Source organism: Pleuronectes platessa, chromosome 9 (genome assembly GCF_947347685.1).
Source record: "Pleuronectes platessa chromosome 9, fPlePla1.1, whole genome shotgun sequence".
Lineage (NCBI taxonomy): Eukaryota > Metazoa > Chordata > Actinopteri > Pleuronectiformes > Pleuronectidae > Pleuronectes > Pleuronectes platessa.
In genome coordinates, this window is record NC_070634.1 from 12,572,840 (window position 1) to 12,586,682 (window position 13,843).

General features: G+C 42.9%; 1 protein-coding gene across 1 annotated transcript in view; it reads right to left on the minus strand.

Annotated features, from left to right (window-relative positions):
- Positions 1-13,843, minus strand: part of LOC128448155 (zinc finger protein GLIS1) — a 74,928-nt gene that overhangs the window by 22,249 nt on the left and 38,836 nt on the right. Inside the window, exon 5 of the mRNA XM_053430719.1 lies at positions 206-367. Coding sequence (XP_053286694.1) covers positions 206-367 — 162 coding nt within the window. The remainder of the gene's footprint in view (positions 1-205; positions 368-13,843) is intronic.

A 13,843-nucleotide genomic window follows, 5' to 3' on the forward strand; every position in this document is an offset into this window, starting at 1 on the left:
TTTTTGCACATAATATAATCCCTTAATGGATTTTATAGAATCAAACATTTACCGTCTATAATTTCGTGCAGCCATCCTTTCTTTTCGCAACACTCTGACCACCCAGACTATTCCAAGTGTTGGCCTGGGAAAGTTAAAACGTTAATCTATGGTGAAACCTTGGGAGAAAGAGAAAGTGAGACAGAGCAGAGACTTGGTTTCTGACCGTGTCCAGGTGAGTGCGCTGATGCTTGGCGCGGTCGCTGGAGTTGCTGAAAGCTTTCTGGCAGCCGGGGTGCTGGCACAGGTACGGCTTCTCTCCTGTGTGGCTCCGCAGGTGGATCTTCAGGTTCTCCAGACGTGAGAACGCTTTGTTACAGCCCTCGAACTGGAAGGGAGCGAACACGCACACACACAAGCACAAACACACACACACACACACACACACACACACACACACACACACATACACAGGATCAATCAGTATGATGCTGGCAAAGTCTGGTACAATGTGAGCTCTGTATATGTAGACATGTGTGACTCAGAAAGAAGTTGTCGCACTCTTCCCCTCGGCCTCTTGATCACTCAGGCACGAACAAGGAGTTCACTCTACACCGCGTATTCAGGAATAGGGATGCTTAAGAACAATGGTGGTTCAATCTAGAGCATTTTTTCCATAGCTCTTGAATTACGCAGCCAGGCCGAGCACCTTTGTTTAAAACCACATCCTCACTTGAAAGACAGCGGCCTGCGTGACTGTACACCTGCCGCTATCTCCATGGCAGAGGGAACTGGAGTGTGTTGTGCGGCTGCAGTTAATGGTCTGTAATGCATAGCATGAGATAAGTGTTCTGCTGCGTAGCGTACATTAGACATTGACAAGTGACAGTGACGGTAAACAAGCTCATGTCCGACCTGCCTCGGCCCATTTGATCCTGACCACTCAGCCAATGAACACCACAGATTTGTTAACACGTGAATGATTCATGAGGCTTCTCGTGTGTCCACTTCTGCTCTTGAGCAGAAAACGCAGCCGATTGGTTGATGTCAAGACCCCCTACAGGGGCTGCTGTGTAAAGAGTCACACAGTGTATGGGTCGACAGGAGTATGGGAAGCATATGGCTCAATGTTATTAATATCTTATATCTAAGTATACCACTAAAACCTCAAACCACTAAGCTGAGACTTAACTGTCACAGGAGAGAGAGAGGGGCTTGTGTCAGGACTGTTCTGCATGGCCACATGTCTGTCTGCTCAACTGATATGGAGTTTTGGGGGCTGATGGTGATGGGGATATTACTGAGTCTAACATTTACCGAAATATCGGCCGATATATGAAGAAAAAAGGAAATTATTCCTAAAATGTTATTGTGACAAAGAAATATAACTCGGGCTTGATATTCTATAATTTAACCATAAACTTGTCATAAATAACTATAAATAAAGAAATAATACTAATAAAGAAAACACACAATATGAAAAAAAAATGTAGAGATTGAAAGATAAACATAAAACAATCCAGGAGGGCCAGGGGGGCACTGGCCTCAGCTCAAATCTTATTGATCATGATTAATCCCAGGGGCATATCTGATAGTGACCCTGTACTGTCAGTAGCCTTAAAAAAATAAACATAAAAAAAAATAGTTAACTTTTTTGAAGTACAAAATATGCTTTAACAGGGATGATTTCTTTCAAAAATATTATCAATGATGTGTAGAAATCAAAGCAACTAGTATTTTCTGATGTCTCCAGGAACAAATGAACTAAAACAAAGAAACTAAAATAGGAAATAAAATTCTCTCTTGTAATTTCCTGTTTGAGTTTCCACTGGATCAGTAAAAGAGTGAAGATTGGACAAACAAGACTGTTGACAGATGGCAACATTCGACACAGAATTTCACACCAGGAGGTAACAGCACATTGTGATCCACATTGAGTTAGATGTAATGAAGGAAAAGGAGACATGCGGAGGTGCAAAGTACTAACGTCTGTCTCTACAGCCACAGTCTGCTCAGCGTTTGACATTTATTTAATAATTTCAATTTCATCTCCTCTTTTCAAACCAGTCGGGAGGTCAACACAAAACATAACATTAATAAACATCAAGAAACGTCCACCCCTGTTTCCAGTACTGACACTGGCAGCATATATTACTTCCTCACTTTGTGGATTAGGCTGAACACAAGCTGTAGCTGCTGCAGCGTCTGTGTTTGGACAGTTTGTACGTGAACCATCAGAAAGTATTACCCACGTGCAGAAACAAAAGTTTGTTTCTGGTTTCTTTGGTCAAAACTTCCTGGGTTCTTCAAAGTGTTTATGGTCCCATGAGAAACTTCCTGCAGTGGAGCAAAGATTTCTCTTATTTAAATATGCGTCAAGATGTCGTATTGTGTTATACGGGAGATGGGACAAAAAGTATTTATTCGTACTACGTCACAGAGATGAGATGGTGAGGTTAGGTCACAGAGGAGGCAGAAAGACGTTTGGTTTGATAAGTGGAGCAACATCTCTGAGTATAAACTGTGCTGCAGAGGCTAGCCGGTCTCTACCGTCCATTGTACCCTGACCTTTAGTGAAGCCGGCTGACAACGGGTCGGGTTACGGCTAAGGAGAGAGTGACACCATTCCTGTAATGGGGCTTCAGCTTCATCTGGGCTCAATGTTCATCCCCGGCCTCCTTCATTCACTCACGCAGTACATGCAGGGCCGTTCTATTCACTGAGGCTCCATTTAATATAGGCGAAACCTAAGCCTGTCATGGTAGAGCTGTGTTAGGTGACCAGGCTGATCTGTGGGTGTGTATGCATGTGTGTGTGGCTCGGTGAGAGTCTTAATCTGCTCACGTATAGATAAACAACAAACATGAGGCTGCTACGAGTTTTGGGCAAATGAGTTTGAAAGCAAATGCTTCTCTCAACATGATCAAATGTCTATTTTCTAATTGTCAGATTATTTATGAGTTTACAAAGTTGACCTGAGCTTTGGTACTGAAATAATTCTTTTTTTTTTTACATTTCAAAAATGTCATACAGGCACTCCTATAAGACCTTTACCCGAATTACATTACAGACTAAAATGACCCAAACAATAATTCATATTGACAAATATCAGATTTAAAAATAATTGATTGGCACTACAGTTCCCTTAAAGGCAATCCTGCCAGCAAAATTGCACACACTCAGATATCAGTTCCCTTAATATGGCTTATTGTTAACATCAAAATCCACAAATTAATATATCTATATATTAATTAAAATATTTAAAAATGCAATGCTGAAGAAAGAAAAAAAAATCCTTCACCCTTCACTACACACTAGTGAAAATATCACACAGATCATTTCATATTTAATATCTGCCAATAGATCCCATCACCTAAATCTTACACACCGGACCATTAAAGGCAAGTTTCAATAACTGACATTCGACAGCCTGTCCCGTGTTCAAGAGTTCAGCTCAATTATTGACAAACTATTCACTTGATTTGGACCAAGGTAACGTTAAAGTGTCGTTAAATTTAAGGCAATAAACTCGTTCCAAAGTTTCTCTTGAGAAATGCATATAATTATCAAAGCCAAACATGCAGTTCAGATGACTGGAATGAAGTATGAGGAAAATTCCTCAGCACCAGAGGGACACACATAGTGCCCGGGCTGCAGCATACAACTATGGAAAATGTCTATACGTGTTCATGTCGCTCAGAGTTCTACAGCGGAAACATAGTAATTTTGAGTCGTGCCAATCAAATGCTTCGGTTGGAAACAAGAGAGCCAGGCCGGTCGGGAGAGCTTAGTGAAACTCTCAGTGCAGGGGAAGGTCCACGCTGCTGTACAGGTCATGACAGACACACTGCACGCTGACTGCTGAAATACGGCGCCGGGCATTTGAGTTTGGAAAACAAACATGGCTATTATTGACCTGCCAAAAGTGTGTATTTACGTATAAGGGAATAATCACTCTTTCATTGCTTTCTTTGCTGCAATATGAATTTGAGGCTCCGTGGAGGAAACTGTGTTAATCGTGGAGAGCGTGTTATTACTCAAGGAGTGTGAGGTTTTCCTACTTGCTAAGGAAACCAACAGGCAATGCCACCTCTGGGCATGGACATTACCCAGAAATCCTGTATGAAAATGTTATGCTCCAGTAAGATGTTTTCTCGAGGGCAATCCTCTGGTTGAAATGACGTTTTTCAGTGAGTTCAGGCTTTGTCAACTTCATTTAGGATATTTGGACGATACGGCGGTGCACCAAGTTACTGCAGGTATTGAAAATGTTTTGACAGTATTGATTTTGGCAGTATGTGGTGTTATTCTGGTGAAGGAGTGACACATGACAAGTTTATGTTCCAGGTCCTGGGTCTGATTTATGTGTTAAAGGGTCTGATTTTATTTAGGTGAGATTATTAGTATAAAGTCGTAATTTTACAAGAATGCAGTGGTAATTTTATGAGATAAAAGTGATACATTTAAGAGAATAAATTTGTATTATTACTAGAATAAATTCCAAATTTTAAGCAACATGTCATTTTAGAAAGGGAATATTGAAAATCAGCCTGTTGCCTTTGTTAGAATGAGGGATATGGAGCATCTTGTTAGATTATAATTTAGTATGAGATTCGAAATTAATGAAATATTTCATCTTTTGACATATCAGCTCCACATTGTCAGTCTAAGAACTTAAAATATTTTGAAAGAGACTGTATCTATTCTGAAGAAAGAACCACACAGACTAAGATGAAACCGCCTCTTTAGGGGAGAAGGAAATGTTTGGTAGTGGTCGACTCTGTCCCTGGTTCTATCTTTGTTTTTTCAAAGAGGTTTCATAGTATCTTTCCTAAAACTTCATTTTTTCTATATTCTCGTAATATTATAACTTTTTACCCATTAAATTACATCTGTATTTTTGTACGATAACAACCTAATTCTTTCTCATTATATCTTTTCCATGTGGCCCTGATACTCTAATAATATACTACCCTAAACTAAGTTACAAATATAGAGTTGATAAATCCGATCCAAAAATAATAAACACGAGTTAAAGGGCATATGTCAGTGTGTCCACTGTATGGTCTATAAGGAGGTTCCTAAAACATAAACTGTTTAGAGAGTAATGAGCACACAGGATAAAGTGGCATAAGCAGAGAGCTGTGGAGGCTGAGGCGTCTGACACAGGAATCGATTTTACCTTTGATATTATCTGTGAAAACAGTTTAGACGACACTAATCACATTAATTGCTTTAAACATGTTTAGTTTTCCTCTCTGCAAACCTCCATCTAAGGTAAACCAGCAGATCACCACGCGAGGGGAGCGGCGCACTGGCAGCGTGGAGGGATTTGAGCCCCGTCTGACACCAGTTTACTCTTTGAGTTAAGGTGGGGGGGGGTTCAGTAGCTCGGTAAACATTGGGGATGACAGCGGGGTCTTGACATGGCTGAAGGGGGCGAGAGTGGGTTGAAAGGGTGGACAGGCAGCTGATCACAACAGACAGATTATGGGCCCAGCATGCGAGCCGGTGGAGGTGCGGGCCGAGCCTGAGGCCTTCATGGGAAATGACTCCTGACTGGCAGGGAAAAGGCCAAACAGTGTCGTGGCTACAAGGCGGCAGTGTGCGGCTCTCTCCTCGCACGCGGCGGCTCATTAGCAGCCGGCAGGAGCTGCGGATGATGCTAACAAACCGGCCGTTATGGAGGGGTGTTGGACGGTGGATATATGGCTGCTGACATGTTGGACAGGAATCTGATTAAAGGCTTTAATGAATGGCGTAAGGAGAGATGGAGAGAATCAGAAGTAAGGGAATATCTGACTGTGGTCCTTTTAGACGAGGTCGTCACCGTCAGGACTAATTTAATTTTTTTCCCCGAGAATAAAATCCAGTATTTTCTCTAAGTGTTTCTCGTGTTACGACGGACGTGAGGGAATCCTTTGACATCTCCTTCAGCACTAATGTATCTCTCCAGCCGTGGGCAGTAATTCTAGATCGGAACTCTGACTAACGATGAGGAGATGTGATTCAACTGTTGGACCGCTAACTAGCATGAAATTCACTATTACTCATGTTCACTGGCCCCCCATCAAATAGAAAAGTTCTCAGAGTCTCCACTTATTTTTTGGTTTCGTTGCTGTGATCAGTTTTACCCAACACATCCAGGCTCCTTCACTGCCAGGCCTGCCAGACACGACGAAGGGCAAAAGAGCTTTGGTGGCAAAAGAGGACGCGGCCAAATAAAACATGTTATAAAGTGCCAATGCTCAAAAGCAGCCTGTATAACTTTATGGGTCTGAAAAGAAGGCGGTTGCTGGAACGAGTCGGTTTATCACAAGGTGTCTTTCTCTGCGCCGACCGACGAGGAAAACCACCAACACTTTGGGATCTGTTCGGAGGGGAGGCCGTGGAGCGGAGTGCTCCGGCTGCGGACGGGAGGAACATGTGCATTTAATCTGCCTGCTTCCAAATGCCCTGTGGCAACCACAGCAAAGAGCAGAACAACGTAAATGGATGAAATTATATCCATATGATTCAACGAGACAGCTAAGGAGAGGCAGGTTTCTCATGCGCTCCGTCAGGATACAAAATTAAACACAGCCCGGCTAAAACATTTGCATTACATAGTTTACACATATCATTTCCACTGTGGAGCGGGACCCTTTTAGCAGCCAGCTTCATCTGTTGTGAATAGGGCTTTGATTTGAATTAAAGATAGCACTGGGCTTGTTTTTGTTTTTTTCACAAGATAAATGAATTCATACACACCGACTTTGGTTTTTCTTTGACGCATCTTTCCCCTCCCACCTCTTGCACTAAGCTTCGGGAAGTCTTGATTTATGACTGCTGAGATATGAGTCGACGGCGCAAATGACTAAACACGAGTGTTGTCCAGATGCGTATGCACAAGCGAGCTTAGTGAGAGCTGAGCCGATAAATTGGTGGGAGGAAGTAGTCATGTAAACGACTGGAGAAATTGTTCTTAACAGCCATTTTGCACTCATGCCTGAATAGTTTGGGGGCCAGATAAAAAAGTATGTGGATGGCACAACAGGAAGCGTTCCTATGATGACTAAATGAGGCTGCTCACATAATGAGCCGGCCCAGCTGCTCGGGCTGCCTCTCGCACACTCGTTTTGCTGCAGATTGAGGAGGAAGTGCCCATGATGGATCTGAACCCCTGCTCCCACCGCGGAGGCCCGGCACCGGTGCGAGCCCTGCGTGGCGTCTCAACAACACGGCGAGGCTTCATGGAAGCACTTAACCTGTTGTGGATTCAGAGAGGCCTTCGTTCAAATGTCTACCAGCTCCGCGGCCCTGCATCAGATTAGGAGAGCTAAGATGTGATTTCCTCTCGGGCCGGGCAGCCTGGGGTTTACCGGTTCACCAGGTTGAGGGAGGAAAAAAGGAAAACAGGGTCACATTCTCAAAGAGATGAAGCAGACTGACGAGGGGGGGGGGGGGGGGGGGGGGGGGGTATGTTGCGTCTTATCATGTAGCGTTAGCACAGAACTAAACTGACATCCAACCTAATTCTTCTGAATAAAATGTTCCTTCTGGGCAAAAGCTCAGGGTGTCAGATCATTTCCATCCAGACATGCTTCACACTGAACTGTACCAGCAGAGGTCCCTGCCTGTAAAAACCACTGGATTGTGTTTCTCATCGTATCCACGTTCCCTTCATGGACTGAAAGATGAGAAAGATTTATGGTACAGTTACGTATGAATAAGGAATAAATAACTGCCGAATATTTGCTGGGTTACATCTTCGTTTACGCGAGGCTGTGACCTCTCCTTCAGTTTTTATAAGAGCCGTCCCATAGTCTCGTGACAATTTATTCTCACGAGCAGCCGCGACCATTTATAACGGCTAATTAGAGTGCAACACAAACCTTTCCAATGCCACAGCCATTAGTAACCATCAAGGCATTAATTATAAAACCCATTCACGAAATCCAAACCCGCCCATGAAAAAGACAGTCTGAGGGTTACACAATGAAAATCCTAAACATGATCTGTGTTCTGAGCCGGCGCCTGGACTGATGTTACTGGCGGTCAATGCTGGATCCCCGCCGGACGGGCCCCGAGCTACGGCGTCCTCTGACAAGCGGACTTCAATCTGTCCGGCGCCTCTCTCTCACACCTGACTCCGTTCGCGCTCTAGCTTTCTCTGCTCGTCTCTCTCGCTCCTCTCTCTTCTACTGCCTCCTGACAGCGGGCTCCTCTCACTCCAGAACAACAATGAAGTGTTACTGTGTATAACTCAACACGCTGCACGACTCGGTTTGATATCAGTGGTACTGACGAATGATGGATGGAAATCAAGCAACGGCCGTTAATGACAATAGCTTTATATTTAACTGATCCACTTTATTGGTGTTTTGTTGGATTGAGCTCTGAGGCTTAGAGTTGATTTCTTTCCTCCACCCCTCCTGCATGAGTCCACACGTCTAATAACCTTAAAGCTTCACTGAGGACCTTTACATGCGAACATCTCTTATGCCCTCTCCGCTCTAATGAAGATGTTTTGCAAAGTGGTCTTTCTTATCTGTGTTTGAGCCTCTCGTCCCAACCACATGAAAACAATTTTCACAAATGTAAGTGTCTGTGTATCCGTCTGAACATGTAAAACGGAGCATTTCCAAAGCTTAATTTGCACAGTGCATACTGTTGCTCTATCTATTTCATACTAGCACTTTGGGCCATGTGCCATAAAGGCCTCGTATTAGGTGAAGAAACAAACGTCTATTCGATATAGGCAAAGAAATAAGTGATACATTATGAGCTACTCTTGTTTTGGTTTTGATCTTACTGATGAGCTCACTGAGCATGCTCACGATAATTCCTTTCTGTTATTTGATGGATGGTTGACGTAGATCTTATTGCCATCTACTGGTCTGGCATGCTCGTTTGAGCGCTTGTAGTTGTGTTCTCGTCTGGCCGAGATATTTACTTTAACAAAGTTCGTGTGGATGAAGATTTCTTTTTAAACGGAGGGGGAAAATATCTGTACAAAAAAAATCCACAGTAGTGTAGACAAGGTTTAAATCACAAGAAAGAAAGAGGTAAGGTTTCTCTTTTTCACTCTAACATTCTTCTCTACAGATAATATCCTAGGTTGGAAATTGTCAAAACGACAAGAAAATATGCAGCACTACTTTTTTAAAGTGTGCGACATGTCTTGTGACTGTATTTCATTTCGGTCTACTGAGGCTGCTGGTTAAGGAGAAAGTGGCATATTTGGTTGTTACCACAGGTCTGGAAAGATGCCACTGACAACAACTCCTGACATTAACTGTTCGTTTACTTGGAAAAAAATACCACGCCACCACCAAACCAAAGCACCAGTCCAGAAAACCAAAGTACTTTGCTGGAAGCTAAAACACTTTTACACATTGTATTTCGGGCATGGCCAGAGGACGTGTTTTGCTAACACCATAATTTTATTTTAATTATATTTTTCAGATAAATAAGGCCAGGGGCGCTCTTCTCGGCTGCAGCCCCACTTTGTGATTTCAGCTGATGAGAAACATTTATATTTTTAAATGCTGCCTACTGGCTTAATATTCTGTGTGACAACTTGATATAATGAGCACCACGGTTGAAGTCACAGTGTTCCTGAATTGTACAGACTTGTTAGGTCAATAAATAAAAAGCCTGTCTCCCTTTTTTGGCAAACCGTTCGTTCTCCACACAAGTCAAGAGTTGACACAGCTGCCTCAAGGCGCATGCCTACTGTAGCATACAATGGCAACTCTATAACTCTGATGTGACAACAAATAAACATTGCAGAAGCCCAGGGGGTTGCCAAGCCAAATACCTAGATGCCAGAAGCACTATGGTCTTCAGACGGAAAACATGCCAGTGAAATTAAACAATGGGTCAACATGGCATCGTGATCGACACCAGCCCCAGGACTCGAGTGAGGGCGAAAGGAAAGAGCATACCTTTATGAAACCCTCTGGAGGGGGACCAGACCACAAAGCCTTCTGGGTAAAAAAAAAAAGAAAAAAAGCTGCTGCCCAAGAAAATGTGGTGCAACTGAGATGCCATGGTGCCCCTTGATTTGATCACTCCTCAGCTCTGCATGGCTGTGCTCTTTCCTCCTCTCTGTGGGTTTCGGGCCCCAGTTTCCAGTCATGTGGATACGCCTGGCTGCAATATATCAGACTGGCTCGACACTCAAATGCATCAAGTCCCATCACGGCTCAGTCCGTCACAGTGAGCACATCGTCAATCATTCACGTTTCAACTTATCAATTCAGCAAATTTCAAATTAATTAATTTATTCCACAACAACACATTCACACAGGCACACAGGTTAATTTGAGAGTAGAACCAACTCTGGTCCAGTGCAATAACAACGGACTCGAGCGACTCAAGCACTGGCAGAGATCCTGATGTTCCACCAATCGCTGGTATTCTTTGGTAAACATTTTCATATTTATGGAATATTTCCTTCAAACGGTTTTCATCAGACATATGTTGATGTTAGCGGTAATACGAGTCCGAGCCCGGCACTCACTGATCCTGCACAATTTGCCAGTTAGTTAGAGTGCAGGCACTCTGCTGTACAGCGTTTTTCCCCATATACAGTATTTATTTCCTAGCTGTACTTCAAATCATGCATGTCCTAATCTTAATTTCTTGGCCTTAAACAGGGGAAACTGGAAAAACGGATGATACTGATGTCTTTATTTGTTTTGCAACTGACGAGGATGCACCACGAGCAGATGACTGAACATGACATCGTTTGAGTGATGGCTGCTGTTACTGTCGAGGCTGGAACAGAGCAAAAACAAAAGGAGACACTTTGACGTAAAAGAAAAAAAAAGAAGCTTCTTACTTGTACCGTAATGTTAAACTAATTCCGAAGCCGAACGGATCGAACGTGAACCAGATGTTATTTTGTTATTTTTTCAGAAGTTTCTGGAGATAGTTAGAGATCATTGGGGTGTAAAACAGGGGGAGGTAAATCCCAGCTTAAATATCAGTCGCTGTCGTGCCAGTTCTGCTGTGTCACACAACCATAAAATAAAAGTAATAAGAAATTGTATCATTGTGTGTATCATTTCTTTATACAGTACTTCCCACGGTCTCTCTTTCTCTTTTTTCCCCATGTCGCTCTCATTATCAATCATTACAGTCGATGTGGTTTTGGTGAAGTGTCACGGTTTCGTTGTGCCATTTAACAACACAGTCCACGCCTCAGGATTTGACTTGGATCTTTCCACTGGGCGCTTGTTCACTCTATTCACTCTCACTCGGACGTTTGAAAACACACTTGACAGTGCAAACAAACACACACACACACACACGTCTCAGCCTGGAGAGCCGGTTTTTACAAACTCTGCAACTGTGATAGCAACGTCCTCACTAACGCTTTTAAAAAATGCTCTCAGGTCCACATTCAGCGAATAGCCCACTGCTTGTCACGCGTAACACCTTGTGATGAATTCTGCAAAAATGTATTATTTTTTCTCGGGGGATGACATCAGTAGAAAAGCAGAAGTGAATTGCCTGTCTGGCTCCGGTTCTTTCAACCGTCACTTCTTTTCTCAAACATCCAAATTAAACCCGGCACGCCGACCACAGAGAACCACAGGGCATAATTTAAACTTGACACCATAAATGTAAACACATCTTTCGCTACATAATTTATCCATACTTCTCTCCATGTTTATTCTGCACGGTAGCAACTCACTTTCTCATATATATTAGCTCTGGGTCTAGCCTGGTGTGGTATGGTGGGGGTCAGGCTGGATGGAGGGACATGGTCGCCCTGGGCCTGAGGTGTTGCCCTGAGAAAGAAGTGCCCTGTGTATTAATGTCCTTCTTGTTGCCTATTCGTTGGATGACATAAAGGCGGTATGGAATAGATGTTGCTCTGGAACCGGTTCTACGCAGCGCCCACTACCACACTGACAAGTCAGCTGAAACAAAAACAAACAAACATCCGGATGGCACTCAGAGATTGACCTCTGTTCGGCAGACACATGGCACACACAGGCAACCGACCTGTTCAGTGGGTATGTTTGCTGAATGGCTGCTGTGGCACAAACTGTGTCCTGGCACAAAGCGAGGCCAGTGTGTGAACGTGAGGAGTGGGCGAGGAAGGTGGCCTCGGAGCAGAGAGGCGCTGTTATGGCTTTGGCTCGTACAACGCCACAAAAATACTTTGGCTATAATTATCCATTTGACTGTGAAGGAGAACCGTATCGGTACGCCTCCACAATACACATGATCCACGACAGCACACAGCCAACAGGCCCTACTGTTCAGCTCTGACAACCAGGGAAGATTGTAAGAGTCAAGAGGGGACCCTCTCTCTGCTGCGTCCCCGTAACAGATCCCTGAACATGACCGGGATCCCAAACACACACCCCACCTTCATCTCTCCTATGTATTAGTAAACTGATCTGGCTCAGCAGCTAGGTTAAACTGATTAGGGTTTTGGATGGGACACAATTATGACAGAATCTCTATGTAACGTATAACCAGGGCGCTGCCCTGGGTCTTCAGGTTTCCGATACAGATCATGATTAAATGTTAAGGAAATTGGGGAAACTCAAAATATTGCATTCCAGACAAATGCAATTAAAGTGTATCACATGTAGCAAATCCCCCATGCTTTGATACCTGGTTAGGAGGTTGAAAGCGAGGTAGCTGCAGCTGTTTGACCTTGTGTAGTTGAGTTCAGTGCGGCAGCGTATAATATTTTCAAGAAATGCTCCACTGAATGAGGATCCTACATGTTATGTTGAATATTGATTTATTGATGTAGTTCTGAAGTGAAACCAGAGCATTGAGAAACAGATCCAGACAGCCCATATACAACATGACGGACAGCTACAGGTTTCCATGGATGTTATAAACCATGGGTGAGCAATCCAAACAAAAAGCTGCTCATATTGTTTATAAACTGAAAAGGTTTCTGCTGGATTCCATGTCCTTTCTCAATGATCCCAGATAAATCTACTGGAGTTAATGAGATCAAAGAGATGTGAGACCTGAGTGTTCTGTACTGAGCAAGAAAATATCATGCAAAACAACATTTACATTTTGTACTGTGGTGGAAACCAGGATAATAAGCAAGTTCCTGTTTACTTGAAAATGTGAATTGTTCTGGCGACGCCAGGCCAGTACTTAACCATTCTGCACTCAGAGGAAATAACACAGGCTGTGCACCACTGGAGATCCATCAAACCATATCCTTGAAAATGGAAAGTTCACATAGAGAAAGAAAAATCGGCTTCAAACATTTATCACTTGACTCAGGTGTGAGACATTCCTCCATTTCGGTTGTGCATTGCTTTGGACGCATCAGTTAGGGAAGTTAACTTAGTTGGCAGGATCATAATTTTTGTTGGGAACAAATAATGCTACATTTTATATTCAATTAGGACACGCTGATATATGGAAAGAACGAGAGAGCAACTGAAACTTTATCCTGATTGAAAAATGTAAAACTTTTGGAGGTTTTAAATCTTGAAGTAAAGTAAATAATTAAAGTAAAATATTTTGAATCAAATTAACATAATAAAAAGTTAAAGGAGCTCATTAACAGTATTTATATATATATATATATATATATATATATATATTGTTTATTGTTCTTCTTCTTTTACATTTGCCTTTCAGGCCAGGCCACTCATCAACGTGGCATATTGTTCATCAAATATATTTCAATTACAATTGATCTGTCGATACAGTAAGTGTTGAGTGTATCGAAGCAATCCTTAATTCAGATCCGAAAGGATAGATAGTGGGAAAGAACGAGGGAGTAAAAGTTGGGGGTGATGTTAGAGGGGTTGTGGAGCACTGGACTAAATTACTACGGGAGATTGACTGGAAAACTTTTTCAGCCTGACAAGGAACTGGC